Raw genomic sequence first — 19361 nt, forward strand, 5'->3', positions numbered from 1 at the left:
AGTGTGTGTTTACCAGAGACGGCAATGTGAAGAACAGCATGACCTGCACCAAAGTCAGAATAGGATATAGGCCAAGGACAAGATAAAGTTCATTTTTACCTGGAGTTTTTCCTTATTGTAGGCTACTACTTTTACCACTTTTAGTCTTGAAATCTTTGGTTGTTTACTAAACTACTCACTTTGTTTAGCACATGGCCTCACGTGAATCTTTAAGGAGATGGGTGGGGCTAAGGCTTAAGAGGGTGTGAACGATGCTGAATGGGCGTAAACAAAGAAGAGCTTTCCACTAGGTTCACCAAAACATTCAAGGGACATTTTCTCAAAAGTGGGGTTACAAGTTTATCAACTTTCAAAGCAGAATTACTTTCCCATTGTTCCTCAACTCCAGTGTATGATATACAATTTTCTAGCTTCTGAGTCTCTACTTTTATCCGATGTAAAAAACACAATTTCAAATTTTGTTACATAAGACCGTCGGGCACATGTGGGCTGCAGAGTCTCTGGCCTCCTTTAGGCACAACTCAAAACCGTGCTGTTCAGAGAAGCTTTCAAGGACCATTTCTAATTCTGTTCTCATGGCCTCCGGATCTGGCGACACCTGTATATAGCTTTGATTGTTGTCTGTTCTATGTTCAGTGTTTATTTGTATTTTTTTACAGTACCAGTCAAAAGTTGTATTTATTTAGACTATTTTCTACATTGTAGAATAAGTGAAGACATCAAAACTATGAAATAACACATATGGAATCATGTAGTAACCAAAAAAGTGTTAAATAAATCAAAATATATTTTATATTTCAGATTCTTCAAAGTATCCACCGTTTGTCTGTCATGTTGATGAGACCAAGGCACAGCGTGATGAGCATACATGCTTCTTTTAATGAAGGAAAAAAACACTAAACAAACTAACAAAGAAACAAAACTAACGTGAAGATATATAACAACGAGTGCTGACATTCAACTACACATTGAAAATAACCCACAAAACCAAAATGGCGACCTAAATAGGATCCCCAATCAGAGACAACGATAAACAGCTGCCTCTGATTGGGAACCAATTTAGGCCACCATAGACCTACATTTACCTAGACATACCGAAACCCCATAGATATACAAAAACCCACATACCACCCTGGTCACACCCTGACCTAACCAAAATAATAAAGAAAATAGATAACTAAGGTCAGGGCGTGACATTGTCTTCTTTGCATAATCTTGCAATTCTCTCAACAAGCTTGAGGTAGTCACCTGGAATGCATTCCAATGAAAAGGTGTGCCTTGTTCAAAGTTAAATTGGGTAATTTCTTTCCTTCTTGATGTGTTTGAGCCAATCAGTTGTGTTGTGACAAGGTAGGGGTTGTATACAGAAGATGGTCTTTTACCAAATAGGGCTAAGTCCATATCATGGCAAGAACAGTTCAAATAAGCAAAGAGCAACGACAGTCCATCATTACTTTAAGACATGAAGGTCAGTCAATCCGGGAAAATTTCAAGAACTTTTAAAGTTTCTTCAAGTACAGTGGCAACTGTAACTGGTTCTCATGAGGACCGCCACAGGAAAGGAAGACTCAGAATTACCTCTGCTGCAGAGGATAAGTTCATTAGAGATACCAGCCTCAGAAATTGCAGCCCAAATAAATGCTTCACAGAGTTCAAGTAACAGACACATCTCAATATCAACTGTTCAGAGGAGACTGTGTGAATCAGGCCTTCATGGTCGAATTGCTGCAATGAAACAACTACTAAAGGACACCAATAAGAAGAGAAGACTTGCTTGGGCCAAGAAACACGAGCAATGGAGATTAGACTGGTGGAAATCTGTCCTTTGGTCTGATGAGTCCAAATATGTGATTGTTGGTTCCAACAATGCTCTCTGCATGTGTGGTTCCCACCGTCAAGCATGGAGGAGGAGGTGTGATGGTGTGGGGGTGCTTTGTTGGTGTCACTCTGTGATTTATTTAGAATTCAAGGCACACTTAACCAGCATGGCTTCCTCAGCATTCTGCAGCGATATGCCATCCCATCTGGTTTGTGCTTAGTGGGACTATCATTTGTTTTTGTCAACAGGACAATGACCCAAATCTTTCACACCCTGATCTGTTTCACCTGTCTTTGTGATTGTCTCCAACCCCTCCAGGTGTCGCCCATCTTTCCCATTATCCCCTGTGTATTTATACCTGTGTTCATTGTTTGTTTTTTGCCAGTTCGTTTTGTTCGTCAAGCCTACCAGTGTTCTTTTCCATGCTCCTGTCTTTGCTATTGTTCCTGTTTTCTTCTTTTCCAGTTTTTACCATTCCTGCCTGCCCTGACCCTGCGGAGTACCAGGACCTCCGGGATGTGTTCAACAAGGCCCGGCCACTTAGCCGCACCAACCACATGACTGCGTAGTTGACCTTCTCCCTAGCATGACTCTGCCCCGGGGAAGACTGTACTGTCTGTCGGGATCAGAGACCAAGGCGATGGAGACCTACATTGGGGACTCCCTAGCTGCAGGATTCATCCGACCTTCTTCTTCTCCCACTGGCGCAGGGTTCATCTTTGTGGAAAAGAAGAACAAGACCCCGTGCATCGACTACCGGGGTCTCAAATACATAACGGTGAAGAATCGCTACCCACTACCCCTGATCTCCTCTGCCTTCGAGCTGCTCCAGGGGGCCACAGTGTTTTCCAAGCTGGATATACAGAACGCCTACCATCTGGTGCAGATACGGAAGGGGACGGGTGGAAGACCGCCTTCAACATGGCCAGCAGTCACTACAAGTATCTGGTCATGCCATTTGGCCTCACCAACGCCCCTGCTGTGTTCCAGGCTCTGGACAATTATGTTCTTCGCGACATGTTGAACCAGTTCGTCTTTGTTTACCTTGATGCCATCCTCATCTTCTCCCGCTCCACCCAAGAACATGTGCTCCATGTCCGACAGGTTCTCCAATGCTTCCTGGAGAACCAGCTGTTTGTAAAGGCAAAGAAGTGCGAGTTCCATCGCTCCACCATCCCTTTTCTGGGTTACATCCTTGCTGCAGGGAGTGTACAAATGGAGGTGAGAGCAGTGGAATGGCCCCAGCCTACTTCCAGGGTGCAGCTGCAATGTTTCCTGGGGCCCTCCTCAAGACCTCCTCCAGGTATCGACGACAAGCGGATCGCCACCGGAACCTGGCTCCCCGGTATCGTCTCGGGCAGAAGGTATGGCTGTCCACCCGGGATCTGCCCATCCGAGTGGAATCCCGCAAACTCTCCCCCCGGTTTATCGGCCCGTTTCCCATCTCCAAAATCACTAGCCTCTCTGCTGTTTGTCTTCTGTTGCCCTGTACCCTTCGTATACATCCTACCTTCATGTATCCAGAGTCAAACCCATGTCTCAAAGCCCTTCGTCTCCTGTTTTCTTGTTTCCCGGTTTTGACCATTCCTGCCTGCTCTGACCCTGAGCCTGAGCCTGCCTGCCGCCCTGTACCTTTGCCCCACCTATCTGGATTACTGACCTCTGCCTGCCCTTGACCTGTCTTTTTGCCTGCCCCTGTTCGAATAATAAACTTTTGTTATTTCGTCTGCCCTGGGTCTTACCTTAAACGTGATACAAAACCCACTTCCAGGCTGTGTATGGGCTATTTGACCAAGAAGGAGAATGATGGAGTGCTGCATCAGATGACCTGGCCATCCATAATCGCCCCGACCTCAACCCAATTGAGATGGTTTGGGATGAGTTGGACCGCAGAGTGAAGGAAAAGCAGCCAACAAGTGCTCAGCATATGTGGGAACTCCTTCAAGACAGTTGAAAAGCATTCCTCATGAAGCTGATTGCGAGAATGCCAAGAGTGTGCAAAGCTGTCATCAAGGCAAAGGGTGGCTACTTTGAATAATATATATAAAAATATATATAAAATATATTTTCATTTGTTTAACACTTTTTTGGCTACTACATGATTCTATGTGTTATTTCAATGTGTTGATGTCTTCACTATTATTCTACAATAAAGAAAACCCCTGGAATGAGTAGGTGTGTCCAAACTTTTGACTGGTACTGTATATATATATATATATATATATATATATATATATATATATATATATATATATATGTATATATATGTTGAGCCTTTGGTCTGAGAAAAGCACTTTACAAATCAAATGAATTATTATTTTTACATTTGCTAAATCTTTTAATGACTCCAATATGAGCAAATAAATATACTGGAGCCAGGCATAAACATGATCCGTCACTTGTTGTCATTGTTGGTGTGTTTATAAGTAGGCTATAACTTCTACTATAGTTTTCTGTGTATTATGCAGGCTTAGTTGATTGTTGATGCAAAGCTTTGGAGAAAATAAAGCAGAGTTATTAGTAAGGAGGGGATGGTATGGGTGACTGACTCGTGTCTGCTGGGAGTGGGTGTTGTGTGTGAAGGTTAGCATGCATGATCTATTGACACGAGGGGGATGTGTGGGTATGGTACCTTGTTTGAGTGTGTATTGATGGGGACAAAGTAGTAAAATGTTGACTAATCACTGACTAGTGTGTGTCCTACAAACTAATCATGCTGCTTCTAATGATGACCTTGACACCAGCTTTAGTAGTACAGATCCTGTAGACCCATTTGATGAAAGCTTTCAGCCGGGAACAAGCTCAAGCTTAACATCATCTGACTCGGAAGAAGAAAAGACTGCATGGGGCTGGCAAGAGACAAAGTGTATAGTATATGAGTCCAACGTCATGGAGCGCATGAAGTTCTGTCAGACCAGCTGCCGTTGCCCAACACAAGACCAGGTTCACCAGCGGAAGAACATTCAGGAATGTAACATTTGATTTGAACCTATCTGGAATATACAGCCAACACAACATCCACATTCAGTTAGACTGATGTTGTAGTATAATATAGAATGCCTGGTATGCTCACAAATGCATCACGTTATAGATATTGCTAGCTATTGTAGATACAGTGCCTTGCGAAAGTATTCGGCCCCCTTGAACTTTGCGACCTTTTGCCACATTTCAGGCTTCAAACATAAAGATATAAAACTGTATTTTTTTGTGAAGAATCAACAACAAGTGGGACACAATCATGAAGTGGAACGACATTTATTGGATATTTAAAACTTTTTTAACAAATCAAAAACTGAAAAATTGGGCGTGCAAAATTATTCAGCCCCTTTACTTTCAGTGCAGCAAACTCTCTCCAGAAGTTCAGTGAGGATCTCTGAATGATCCAATGTTGACCTAAATGACTAATGATGATAAATACAATCCACCTGTGTGTAATCAATTCTCCGTATAAATGCACCTGCACTGTGATAGTCTCAGAGGTCCGTTAAAAGCGCAGAGAGCATCATGAAGAACAAGGAACACACCAGGCAGGTCCGAGATACTGTTGTGAAGAAGTTTAAAGTCGGATTTGGATACAAAAAGATTTCCCAAGCTTTAAACATCCCAAGGAGCACTGTGCAAGCGATAATATTGAAATGGAAGGAGTATCAGACCACTGCAAATCTACCAAGACCTGGCCGTCCCTCTAAACTTTCAGCTCATACAAGGAGAAGACTGATCAGAGATGCAGCCAAGAGGCCCATGATCACTCTGGATGAACTGCAGAGATATACAGCTGAGGTGGGAGACTCTGTCCATAGGACAACAATCAGTCGTATATTGCACAAATCTGGCCTTTATGGAGGAGTGGCAAGAAGAAAGCCATTTCTTAAAGATATCCATAAAAAGTGTTGTTTAAAGTTTGCCACAAGCCACCTGGGAGACACACCAAACATGTGGAAGAAGGTGCTCTGGTCAGATGAAACCAAAATTGAAGTTTTTGGCAACAATGCAAAACGTTATGTTTGGCGTAAAAGCAACACAGCTGAACACACCATCCCCACTGTCAAACATGGTGGTGGCAGCATCATGGTTTGGGCCTGCTTTTCTTCAGCAGGGACAGGGAAGATGGTTAAAATTGATGGGAAGATCGATGGAGCCAAATACAGGACCATTCTGGAAGAAAACCTGATGGAGTCTGCAAAAGACCTGAGACTGGGACGGAGATTTGTCTTCCAACAAGACAATGATTCAAAACATAAAGCAAAATCTACAATGGAATGGTTAAAAAATAAACATATCCAGGTGTTAGAATGGCCAAGTCAAAGTCCAGACCTGAATCCAATCGAGAATCTGTGGAAAGAACTGAAAACTGCTCACTGAAAACTGCTCACAAATGCTCTCCATCCAACCTCACTGAGCTTGAGCTGTTTTGCAAGGAGGAATGGGAAAAAATGTCAGTCTCTCGATGTGCAAAACTGATAGAGACATACCCCAAGCGATTTACAGCTGTAATCGCAGCAAAAGGTGGCGCTACAAAGTATTAACTTAAGGGGGCTGAATAATTTTGCACGCCCAATTTTTCAGTTTTTGATTTGTTAAAAAAGTTTGAAATATCCAATAAATGTCGTTCCACTTCATGATTGTGTCCCACTTGTTGTTGATTCTTCACAAAAAAAATACAGTTTTATATCTTTATGTTTGAAGCCTGAAATGTGGCAAAAGGTCGCAAAGTTCAAGGGGGCCGAATACTTTCGCAAGGCACTGTATGTATTTAATTGAGTTTGATTAAATGTTTTCTATATTCTTTTTAAAAAGTGTACTGACACGTGACGAAATGATTCCAGCTACATAAGAAACCAATAAAGTGTTGACTTCAACTTCTGGATCAATTCATTGTGATATTCATGAAATGTACTTGGAGGTAACTTGCTACAATCTTACTGCCCAAAAAATATATGCAGTGAGTTGGTGTATCATTTCAACTTTAATTTGTTGGCAAGTAAAAATGTTTCAATAAAATAATAGATTAGTTAATCAATGTAGCAAGTAAGTAGACAGGCCGTGTATTCAAGACAAAGTTTATTTGCTCTGGAGACCGAGGTGAGTTTACAACGCAGTATGCAGGAACAGTTATTTTATTTGTATTTTTTATTTAACTAGGCAAGTCAGTTAAGAACAAATTCTTCTTTTCCAATGACGGCCTACCCTGGCCAAACTCTCCCCTAACCTGGACGACGCTGGGCCAATTGTGCCCCGCCTTATGGGACTCCCGATCACGGCCGGTTGTGATACAGCCCGGAATCAAACCAGGGTCTGCATTGACACCTCTAGCACTGAGATGCAGCGCCTTAGACTGCTGTCCACTCAGGATCCATATCTTATGGCAATATATGACATATATACAGTAGAAGAAAAATATACTACTAACGTGTATAATAAATACTACAGTTCTACAAAGGGAATACTTGCATATTATGTTTTCTTCTGGGGTGCAGTGAGGTGTTCGTAGTCACTTTAGGGAGATTGTTGTTATGGACCTTTCACATCTACTCTTGAGTCATCAACTTCTTTGTATCCAAAATACTGTGTGAGGGATAAATTGCTCAAATGGCCCCAACAGCACATGCAGGCAAGGGGATTTGGTGTCCTCTGCCTAGCTTCTCCCCACGTAGAACAAACACAAACTCCAAAAATAATCTTTAGGCCACCCAAGCAGTATTGTCTGTAAGAGAATGACTAAAACACTATTTGACTTTCTTGGGCAATCATTGTGTACTGTCTGTATTCTTACTGTAGCAGCATGAGGCAGAATACTACACGTCACAGATACATGTTAGCTAGCTAGCTACAACACATAGGTGTAGTTACCCTAAGACTAATATGAGTCATAAAGCCAAAGTCATTCATTTACTCATCATCATCATCATCAAAACATTTCTCCAGTTTTGCTCCTAATGAGATGCACTGACGCTAGCTAGCTAACAATAGCTAGCTAGCTATAATGTTAGACCACTGTACATTAGCTCAATTATAATGCACTGAACAACACTGCCTTGTGTAAAAAGAGAGCTTATGTTGCTAGCTAGCTACCGACAGCAAAACAACCAACTTGTTGTTGGCGTTCTGAAGAACGTCTCCAGCACCCCTCTATCCATATGAGCGTCAATGGTCTGTCACACACACACGATCCATGGGGTCTGCAGTGACCCTCTCCAATAAGAACTGTCCACCATCAAATTTGTTGCAGCACAGACATTCCTCTTCTGTTGGCATGGCTGGACAGTACCTGCATAGGCACCACCAGTCAGAGTCTGACCGTGGCTCCCCATTGCTGCTTGCTGGTCTCAACTCCCGTGAACCTGGAGAAACTAGTACTACCCCCGTTTTGAAAAGACTGCCTTCGAGGGTGGGAACGCAATTGGACAAGGAAGTAGAGCTCCCGTCAGACTGTAGTATTTACAAAGCCAGGGAAAATGAGTAAACCTAGAAATCGTGCAATGTCCCGGCAGATAGGAACATCACTGTGACAAGTCCAATGGCTCTATTGAACAAGGACAACCATATCTACTCGCTGCTAGCGTGATCGTTTAATCCGCGAAACACAAAAGCCACAATAATTGCTACAAAACATGACTCCATTAATTTCTAGATCAGACAGCAGGCTCAGTCAACCAATGACGTTATTGTTTGAACTCTCCCGGCATAAAATAAATAAATAAAATGCTATGGTACATAATTATGTCTGAAACACCTCTCATAACTCATAATTATATAGAAAGAATGGAAGAACACCCCAAATAATGTATAGTGGTGAAGTTTCCCTTTAATAAGTGCCTAACAACTACCCTGTCTAAGAGCCTAACAACTACACCCTCCTCAAACAGTAAGGCTTTCCCCTCTTCTTTCTGCTTCTTTCTACTCTATTGTTTCCTATCCTCCATTCTCTCTCTTTCTCCCCTTCTTTCCCTTTCTTGGCCTGCTTTGCTCATCCAATCCTCTCACTCTAACAATCAATCAATTAAGGTAGTTACTGGTGTTCATGTTGTTTCTGGAAAATAATTAAAGCTACAAAAAACATGTTTCCTTTTCAAAAGTAAAAGGTTGTGACTTTACACATGTTCTCTTCTAAAATGTGACGGATTTGTTGATGTAACAAAGAGATTTGTTCCTTCCCTCAACTCCGATGCTGGGTATTGTGTTTCCGCCTGTCAGAATGACTTAAGGCTATAAGAGGAAGACCTGCCCTCAGATCCCAGCACTGAGAAGGGGCAGCTGGCCATAGTTTGATCTCTGATTCTCCATTCTAGAACTACAAGGCTTTGCTGCGTGTTGCATCTCTCCCCTGTGGTATGACTCCCATTTTCTGAGCCCATTCGCATCGCAAGCAGCCATCTGGTACAAGCATACACAATGTACAAGCACACACACGCACACACAAACACACAGAATGTAGAAGCGCAATAATGCACGAACACGCATAAATGTACATACACACACAAACACACACAAAGCAGCAGCAAACATTAGCCTCCCCAACCAACACAGAGGTCTTTGTATAGCAACACTGGCATCTGACCCAAAGCTGCCGATAGAAGGGGTGATACGGGGTGAAGGGGTATTGGCTGTGCAGGGTGGGGGGTGGGGGGTGGAGGGGGTGGGGGTGTTGGCTTGGCTGCGTTGGGAAGGAAACGTGGTGGGTTAGGTTGGAGGTGAACCAAGAGTCAGGAGGTGTGACAGAGTAGACAGAGGCGAGATGTGAAAGATTGGCCTGGTGAGGGGTAGTCATTCTGTGCCACTTGGTAAGGAGCCCAGGAGTGGGACACTCAACTCAATGGAGGATTGTTAGCTGACTGAAGGCAGTGCCAGCACTAACCCCACCATGTCATTATGATGTTTCTCTATAGCTACTGCATCTATGGATGGATGAAATGTTTCCATTTAATCAGAATGAAACCTTCTACATACTCACACACAACACACAACACACAACACGCAACTCACACCCATACATTCACCTCAACCCCAAGCGCCTCCCTGTCCACATGTGATTTCAATGAACAGTCACTTCTTCGCTTGCAAACTGTCCCTCACGGAAGTGTTTAATTAATTGTAGAGTCTCCGCCTCCAAAAAAATATTTTGTTTACTTTTGGAAGTGACACTCTGGTTGCCCTGGAGATGGGCTGAATCACAGTGTTCTAGAAACACACTGTGGCTTTTAATTGCGGTCAATCTATTCATACTGAGAGAGGTGGCAAGGATGAGAACACTTCACAACTTCATTAGAAGATACAGACAGCCAGGCATGGTACTCCATCAGCAGGGTTTTGATTCAGGCTACATTTGAACAAGAGACACTGTCATTGAAAATAAAATCGTTATCAAAAAGGCGAGAATGTACGCAAGCGAAGATAAGAAGGGCTTGTTATTATTTCTGGTCAATTCAAGCGGCAGCTTTGAGGGAAACTGTTCTGCTCCCTGCTCTCCCATGGTGAAGTGACTCACGACGACCGTCTAAAATGACACGGGAGGAGAGTCAAACATTACTTGAATTAAACTACAGACAGCTACTGCATTACTTCTCATGGAACACAGTGTCAACAAATTAACTCTCCACTCTCATTATGCCTTCACTATGAATTATTGAAAATTACTAATGCAGCCAGGCATGTGTGTGTGTGCATGTGTGTTCAACAATGAATGTGTGGATGGTTCCAGCAGTATCACCGCCACAGTGTGTGTGTCTGTGTGTGTGTGTAGTGTTTGTGTCTGACAGTGAGTGACTGGAGAGAGAGAGCCCCATGGAGCTGAGTCTCCACATTAAACACCACCTGCTCCTTCCAGATATATAAAACACAGCACTGTGTCACACACACACACACAAACACACACACACACCTCGCCTTTGTAGCTCCACCATGCCTAACCACCCACACGCATGTAGCCAGGCATAATGCAGATTAACACCAACACACACACACACACGCTCCACTTCCTCGGCACTCACTGATCTGAGCAGTCCTCTAATAAACAGGAGTCTAGATATCAACATTCTGATTGTCATTCTCCCTCAGATAAATACTGTGTTCTAGCTATGTTTTCCATTTGTTCTGTGTTCTATATGGAGGATTAGAGATAATGGCTGTAATATTCATACTGAGCAGAGCAGAGCCGTCAACTGTCACGTGAGGTAAAGAGAGATGAAAAGTATAATGAGGGAGTGGAGCCCTGAACTGTAAACACACACAGACAGGCTACAATGGATAATCTCACTACCACATGCTGCCATATTGTCTCCCCGGAAGTTCGAATGAGAAGTCACATAGAATAAATATAAAATACGATTTTATAGAACTAATGCATATTTTTCATAATTTAACTAGGCAAGTCAGTTAAGAACAAATTCTTATTTTCAATGACAGCCTAGGAACAGTGGGTTAACTGCCTTGTTCAAGGGTAGAACGACAGATTTTTACCTTGTCAACTCGGGGATTTGATCTTGAAACCTTTCGGTTACTAGTCCAACGCTCTAACCACTAGGCTACCTGCCGCCCCGTATGCAACTAAGAAGACAAATAGGGTAAGATTTTAATAAGAATATTTGAAGATCAATGCAGAAGTTTCGATCTACCTAACCAATGTAGCATTAATCTACACATTTTCTGTGTTCTACCAACAGGGCACAAATACTATGAGAATGTATCAATATTTTACAGAGAACTTGGCCCATAAAAAAACTCTAAGTTATTTAATATTCATGAATGCATCACCTTCATGAATATTCATGATCAGATGAATATTTTAGTTAACCTCCAATGGACGAATTAGGCTGCTCTTTCAGCTAATCAATAATTTGGAGGTGATTGTCATTGACGGATACCGTCAACAACGTCCAGACGAAAGGGCCACAAAATAAAGTTACACTCCACAACTGTAGCTTGATCATCAGTGAAGATCATCACTCGGTCTACAGAGTACATGGCAGTAATCAATGCCCCTGTGAACAACAGTTTCTTCTGATTGATCTAGCCACAAAATAGAGATCAAATGTTTGAAAATACGATGCCATAAGGCCGGGGGTTACACTCCTGTCTAATATTCAGCAGTGGCTCATTCTAAAGAAGTGGCTCTCTGATCAGCGCAGATAAGTGAAATGCATTCTGACGGTCAGAAGTCAACTGAGAGGGTATCACCATCACCACCACTGCTGTAGTGTTGATGTGGATGGTTAAACCATAAAGAAGGCAACACAGACACCAAGCCAACACCAGCTCAGCACTTGATGTCTAGTCTGCCACTGAGGGATATTTACAGTGGGGTCCAACATGATTGGATCTCTTGATAAAGACGAGCTAAAAAGGCTGTTTAAAATAAATAATACAAATACTGAGCTTCTGTATATTGTATGCTCCAAAACATGTTAAATGTTAATTACTTTATACTAATACAATTGCTCAGAGAAATACATGTAATAAAAAAAAACTCAAAAAGAGTTACTCTATCAATACTCTATCCCCTTGCGAGGATAGCAAGACTGAGCCTTTTTCTCAATGTTTCTATTTGAGATTGGAGAACACATTGGGAGTGATCTTAGACCAGTCCTCCACACAGAATCATTCCATATCCTTGATATCCTTTGTTTTCGCTTGTGTACTAACCCTCTTCAATTCAAACCACAGGCTCTCAATGGGTTTCCAGTCCGGAGGACGGAGATGGCCATTGGAAAATGTAGACTGTGTGGTCAGTTATCCATTTCATGTGGATTTTGATGTGCAAAGTGACAGAAAAGAGAATACATTTTTTCTTAATGTTTTGCGTGGGAAAAATGACACAGCTCAAATTCTCTACATTGAAAAATAAAGAAGACAATGATGGGTAGGAAATGTAGTGGGAGGAACTGTCACTATCTCAGATATTCCTGTTAGATTTCATACAGGAGAGTATAATAGATATAATTGTGGGCTAGGCACCATTTTCTGAAAGTATAAAGGCTCTGTCATATAATGACAGTATAAAAGAAAAGGAAATGGTGTGATATTTCCTACTTCATCACTTAAGATATGACTAATGGTGAGGTCAATATGCAAGATGAGAGAAGATTAGTTTTGACCTTGACTGTGACCTTCTGCAGTTTGGAAATGAAAATGTGTGCAGAGGGAGGAGGAGAAGGCTGTTGGGGAGCCATTTCTTGTCATTATGTTGTTTCCAGTTCTGAAGGTGGTTATTCATTTGATTTCTTTATGATTCACAATCTGCTCTTTCGAAATATGCCATATGCTCAAAGCAATTCAAGGATGACGAGTGTCAGAATCAGTACAGTAATAAAAATAGCCTAAATGAGCTTGATTTACAGCCTGTGCCTCCCAGCAGTCAGCCCTCTCTCCCTCACCTATGATAAAATCCCCTAGCCTTGGCAAACAACAGCCTGCCTGCCTGCCAGCCAGCCAGCAACACAGGACCAACACACACACTTACCTTTTTCAATCAATCCAGTGTTAGCCAGATAACAGAGTGCAGGTGTAGGGAGAAATGTATAACAAATGGGCAGTGTAGTACATATTTATTAGCATTGGAGGAAATTAAATCAATATCAGGGCCCAAATCAGTTTGTTTTAATCAGGAACAAACATATTGACTTAACACAATATGGCCAGTTTTATCTATCACTAATAAAAATTCATTGAGACAAGGTGCCTATACAGGCTGTGGCAAAATAGGAACCTCAATCTATTGCTCTCTCCTATCGCTCTGACTCCCTCGTTCTCTCCATCTCTGTCTCCCTCTCTCTTTCTCCCTCTCTCCCTTCCTCTTTCCCTCTGTGTCCTTCTTTCCATGCCTCTGAGGGAAGGAGCATCTGAAGGACAGAAGTGTGTCTGAGACCGCATATCAGAACACATGCACCTGTGCGTTTCCATACATTCATTTGGCTGCAGTCTGGTCAGTAGCCCTTTCCTGCAGTCAAATGACCTAGTGGTCTCATGGGCCGAATGTTATTCCTATTTTTCGGAATTGCATAACATTAAAAAACCTTCTGAAAATCTGGTGTTTCTATGTCAAACGGTTTTGTTATATTTCAGTCTTCTGTGATGTATACAAAATGTAATATTGGGATGCAAACTCAAAATGTAATACATTTCAACTCTATATCTGACATGGTACAGGTGTCTTCTCTTTTTAAGCCCAGAACCATGTGTAAGGAGGTGCATACTTGGGTTTCAAAGTAGATTTGTTTAAGACTACCAAGAAACAATCTGTGTGACCCTGATTTAGCCCACTGCAGTAAAACGTTAATGCCTCCCTCTCTTTTGTTTCCGTTCATCGCAAGAGATCTTTCGACTTTTATGAAATCACACCTAATGGAATGTGATAATGGGAGCTTTCTGGCAATCAGGATGTTAGCTATGGTGTGGGGGGTCAGAGGTAGGGAGGTGCATGAAAAGGATTACTAAAGACCCCCCTCACACACACACACCACCTCTTTCAGGGCCCAGCTAAGGAGAATGTGATTACAAGCTAGTAGGCCAGGCCCTCGTAATGGGGCATAGTGCACCACCATCCATCCATTATTGTAGAGCACCACCATACAGACAGTAACATCCATCCAGAAAACACCCATAAAGTAACATCCATAGAGTAACAGGATACATCCATAAAGTAACATCCATAGAGTAACAGGATACATCCATAAAGTAACATCCATCCAGTAACGTCCATCCAGTAACATCCATCCAGTAACATCCATACAGTGACAGGATACATCCATCCAGTAACATCCATAAAGTAACATCCATCCAGTAACATCCATACAGTAACAGGATACATCCACACAGTAACATCCAAACAGTAACATCCATACAGTAACATCCACACAGTAACAGGATACATCCATAAAGTAACATCCATCCAGTAACATTCATACAGTAACAGGATACATCCATAAAGTAACATCCATCCAGTAACATTCATACAGTAACAGGATACATCCATAAAGTAACATCCATACAGTAACATCCATACAGTAACAGGATACATTGATGCAGTAACATCCATACAGTAACATCCATACAGTAACATCCAAACAGTAACATCCAGACAGTAACATCCATACAGTGACATCCATACAGTAACAGGATGCATCCACAAAGTAACATCCATCCAGTAACATTCATACAGTAACAGGATACATCCATAAAGTAACATCCATCCAGTAACATCCAGACAGTAACATCCATACAGTGACATCCATACAGTAACAGGATGCATCCACAAAGTAACATTCATCCAGTAACATCCATACAGTAACATCCACACAGTAACAGGATACATCCATAAAGTAACATCCATACAGTAACATCCATACAGTAACAGGACACATTGATGCAGTAACATCCAGACAGTAACATCCATACAGTAACATCCAGACAGTAACATCCATACAGTAACATCCATACAGTAACATCCAGACAGTAACATCCAGACAGTAACATCCAAACAGTAACATCCAGACAGTAACATCCAAACAGTAACATCCACACAGTAACATCCATACAGTAACATTCAGACAGTAACATCCATACAGTAACATCTATACAGTAACATCCATACAGTAACATCCAGACAGTAACATCCATACAGCAACATCCATACAGTAACATCCAAAAACTAACATCAATACAGGATACATCCATCCAGTAACATCCATCCAGTAACATCCATACAGTAACAGGATACATCCATAAAGTAACATCCATACAGTAACACCCATACAGTAACATCCATACAGTAACAGGATACATCCATAAAGTAACATCCATCCAGTAACACCCATACAGTAACATCCATACAGTAACATCCATCCAGCAACATCCATCCAGTAACATCCATCCAGTAACATCCATAACGTAACATCCATCCAGTAACATCCATCCAGTATCATCCATAAATTAACATCCATACAGTAACAGGATACATCCATAAAGTAACATCCATCCAGTAACACCCATACAGTAACATCCATACAGTAACAGGATACCTCCATCCAATAACATCCATCCAGTAACATCCATCCAGAAACATCCATAAAGTAACATCCATAACGTAACATCCATCCAGTAACATCCATAACGTAACATCCATCCAGTAAAATCCATCCAGTAACATCCATCTGGTAACATCCATACAGTAACATAAATACAGTAACAGGAAACATCCATAAAGTAACATCCATACGGTAACATCCATTCAGTAACATCCATCCAGTAACAGTAACATCCATAAAGTAACATCCATCCAGTAACATCCATACAGTAACATCCATACAGTAACAGGATACATCCATACAGTAACATCCAAACAGTAACATCCATACAGTAACAGGATACATCCATAAAGTAACATCCATCCAATAACATTCATACAGTAACAGGATACATCCATAAAGTAACATCCATCCAGTAACATCCATCCAGTAACATCCATACAGTAAAATCCATCCAGTAACATCCATGCAGTAACATACATACAGTAACATCCATACAGTAACATCCAGACAGTAACATCCATACAGTAACAGGATGCATCCATACAGTAACATCCATACAGTAACATCCATACAGTAACATCCATACAGTAACATGATACATCCATACAGTAACATCCATACAGTAACATCCATACAGTAACAGGATACCTCCAGACAGTAACATCCAAACAGTAACAGGATACATCCAGACAGTAACATCCAAACAGTAACAGGATACATCCATCCAGTAACAACCATACAGTAACATCCATACAGTAACAGGATACATCCAGACAGTAACATCCATACAGTAACAGGATACATCCAGACAGTCACATCCATACAGTAACAAGATACATCCATCCAGTAACATCCATACATTAACAGGATACATCCATCCAGTAACATCCTGTTACAGCCAGCTAGTAACATCCAGCTAGTAACAGGCATCCAGTAACATCCATCCAATAGCATCCATCCAGTAACATGATACATCCATCCAGTAACAGCCAGCTAGTAATACCCATACAGTAACAGGCATCCAGTAACAGTCATTCAGTAACAGTCATCCAGTAATATCCATACATTAACAGGATATAGCCATCCAGTAACATAAAGTTACAGCCAGCTAGTAACATCCATACAGTAACAGGCATCCAGTAATAGCCATTCACCTTGTAGAGATACTGCTGTTGCTCCTCTGACATCATCAGCTTGTAGCTGTCCGTCACCACCGAGTCCATGTCCATAAGCCAATCCCAGAGCTCCTGGAAGTCTGACTCAAACTCCTGAAGACTGGAGGACAGGAAGGAGGGAGGAGAGGAAGGAGGGAGGAGAGGGAGAAGGGAAGGAGGGAGAAGAGGAGATGGGAAGAGGGAGGAGAGAGGGAGGGGAGTAGAGGGGAGAGGAGAGTGGAAGGGAGGAGGGAGAAGAAGACAAGGAGGAAGAGCTGGGGTTAGAGACGACGCCCCTGTGAAATATCCCACTAAACCCCTGCTAAACGCCCACCCACCAATGCCCACCTCTTCCCCAGCTTAACCATTAGGTTGAAAAGAGGGAAAGGCAGCTGGACATTACAGAGGGAATATTTGACAAGCGGTTGTAATTACCATGGCCCGTCAGTGGAATGCTGGGTTCATGAGGGTGCAGAAGGTGTGAACAGGGTTAGACGCACACTGAATCTCTGACCCAGCTGGTGAGTGACACCTATCTCTATAGCACAGAAGCATCTTAATTAAACATGACTTCAACTGTCCTTCCTCCCTACCTCCGTCACACCCCAGCCCCTCCTTCCCCTTCCCCAGCCCCTGACATGAAATAACATCAAATATTTATGAAAGGAACAAGGGCAATTGCTCAAACATACACATTACTGTCAGGGGTTTGGTTTGGTGTTTTAGACTCGGCGGGTGGCTACATGTTTATAAACATTAGTGGTTCAAATTGTTTTGGAATTCGCCTGGGCTGCTCTGGACACTTTGACAGTTGTGTCAGGCTGCCGATGGCGTTCCCGTCCCTTCGCTCGACTTCCATTCACAAAGCAATCAACTGAGTTGTCCCTGAAGAAAGAAACGACTATGAATGAGATTACATAAATAACCATCAAACTGGAGGGAAATATCAACACCCTCTTTATTTTAATTTATAGCAGAAACAAAGTTAACACAGGAGCGGGATTGAGTTTTGGCTTAGTACTACATATGTAATTTCAACAAGCATGGCAGAGCTGTATGTATTAGCATTTTCAAGCAGACATTGATGAAACAAAATGACGTTGGGGAAAATATGAATATTTTAGTCCTTGTTATACAGAAGTCACTGATCATAACAAAACAGGGGAGACAGAAAATGAGAAACCGTGTGACAAGCAAAGCTCGAGGAAGTCACCCTAAGGCATTCAACTCCACAACTCATTATACGGCGGCTGCTGTAGGCCTTTTGTAAGCTAAACTGATAAATACGTTACAATATTCCTTCCGCGATATTGTTTTTTCCTCACTAATACAAAACTAAATGCTTGTAGAACAAGATCTCTGCGGGCATCTAACCAAACAAACAAATAAGGGAATAAAATCAAGCCTCACACAGCAGGATCCATTTAGCAGAGCTACATTATAGCCTTTTGATCTGTCCGAATCTTTCTCTATCAGTTGCCTTGGTTGTGTACAAAGCATACTGTACTGTCTGTATGTCTCCTCAACTAAACTAAACCTTCAAACCCTCCCTTTTGGCAGTACTCTTCCCAGATCATTCCCTCCCTCCCTCCGATGAAAGTAGACATGCGTTAAATGTTACCCTGTTAACCGTAGGGAGGCTAGGTCTGTGCTCTGCGGATGGATGGGTGGGTGCCGCACACTACAGCCCCAGCCGAGCTGACAGACACGCTAGCGTCTGAAATGGATGCATTTCCGTCCTCTATTCTTTTCAAATCCATTTAACATCAATCTCCCCCACTCAGAGGAGTGCTGGCTGGCTGATATGAGAGCAGCGCTACTGTACCTAATTCATCACCACCGCCCATCACTGGAGCCGCCATGTCACTCTGAGCAATAGGAAGGAAAGGTTGGACGCCTTATTGACACTCCTCACATCTCACTTAAAGTGACACTTTTATAGAAAGGCCCCTTTAATTGATGGTGTTAATCCCGCCTGCTACTAACGAGGGAAATTAACATCTAACATCCTTGCCTATATGATATCTTTAAACCTGAAATGGCACCCGATTCCCTATATACAGTTGAAGTCGGAGGTTTACATACACCTTAGCCAATTACATTTCAACTCAGTTTTTCACAATTCCTGACATTTAATCCTAGTCGAAACTCCCTGTCTTAGGTCAGTTAGGATCAACACTTTATTTTAAGAATGTGAAATGTCAGAATAATAGTAGAGATAATGATTTATTTCAGCATTTATTTCTTTCATCACATTCCCAGTGGGTCAGAAGTTTACATACACTCAATTAGTATTTGCTAGCATTGCCTTTAAATTGTTTAACTTGGGTCAAACTTTTCGGGTAACCTTCCACAAGTTTCCCACAA

At 42.0% G+C, this 19361-nt stretch overlaps 1 protein-coding gene across 4 annotated transcripts in view; it reads right to left on the reverse strand.

Moving 5' to 3' along the window:
* The window catches only part of akap6 (A kinase (PRKA) anchor protein 6), a 193657-nt gene that overhangs the window by 66298 nt on the left and 107998 nt on the right, over nt 1-19361 (reverse strand). For all 4 annotated transcript variants that reach the window (XM_036954678.1, XM_036954676.1, XM_036954675.1 and 1 more), the window contains exon 9: nt 16995-17115. In XM_036954678.1, the coding sequence (XP_036810573.1) occupies nt 16995-17115 (121 nt within the window). The remainder of the gene's footprint in view (nt 1-16994; nt 17116-19361) is intronic.

The sequence above is a fragment of the Oncorhynchus mykiss genome, chromosome 19 (genome assembly GCF_013265735.2).
Source record: "Oncorhynchus mykiss isolate Arlee chromosome 19, USDA_OmykA_1.1, whole genome shotgun sequence".
NCBI lineage: Eukaryota > Metazoa > Chordata > Actinopteri > Salmoniformes > Salmonidae > Oncorhynchus > Oncorhynchus mykiss.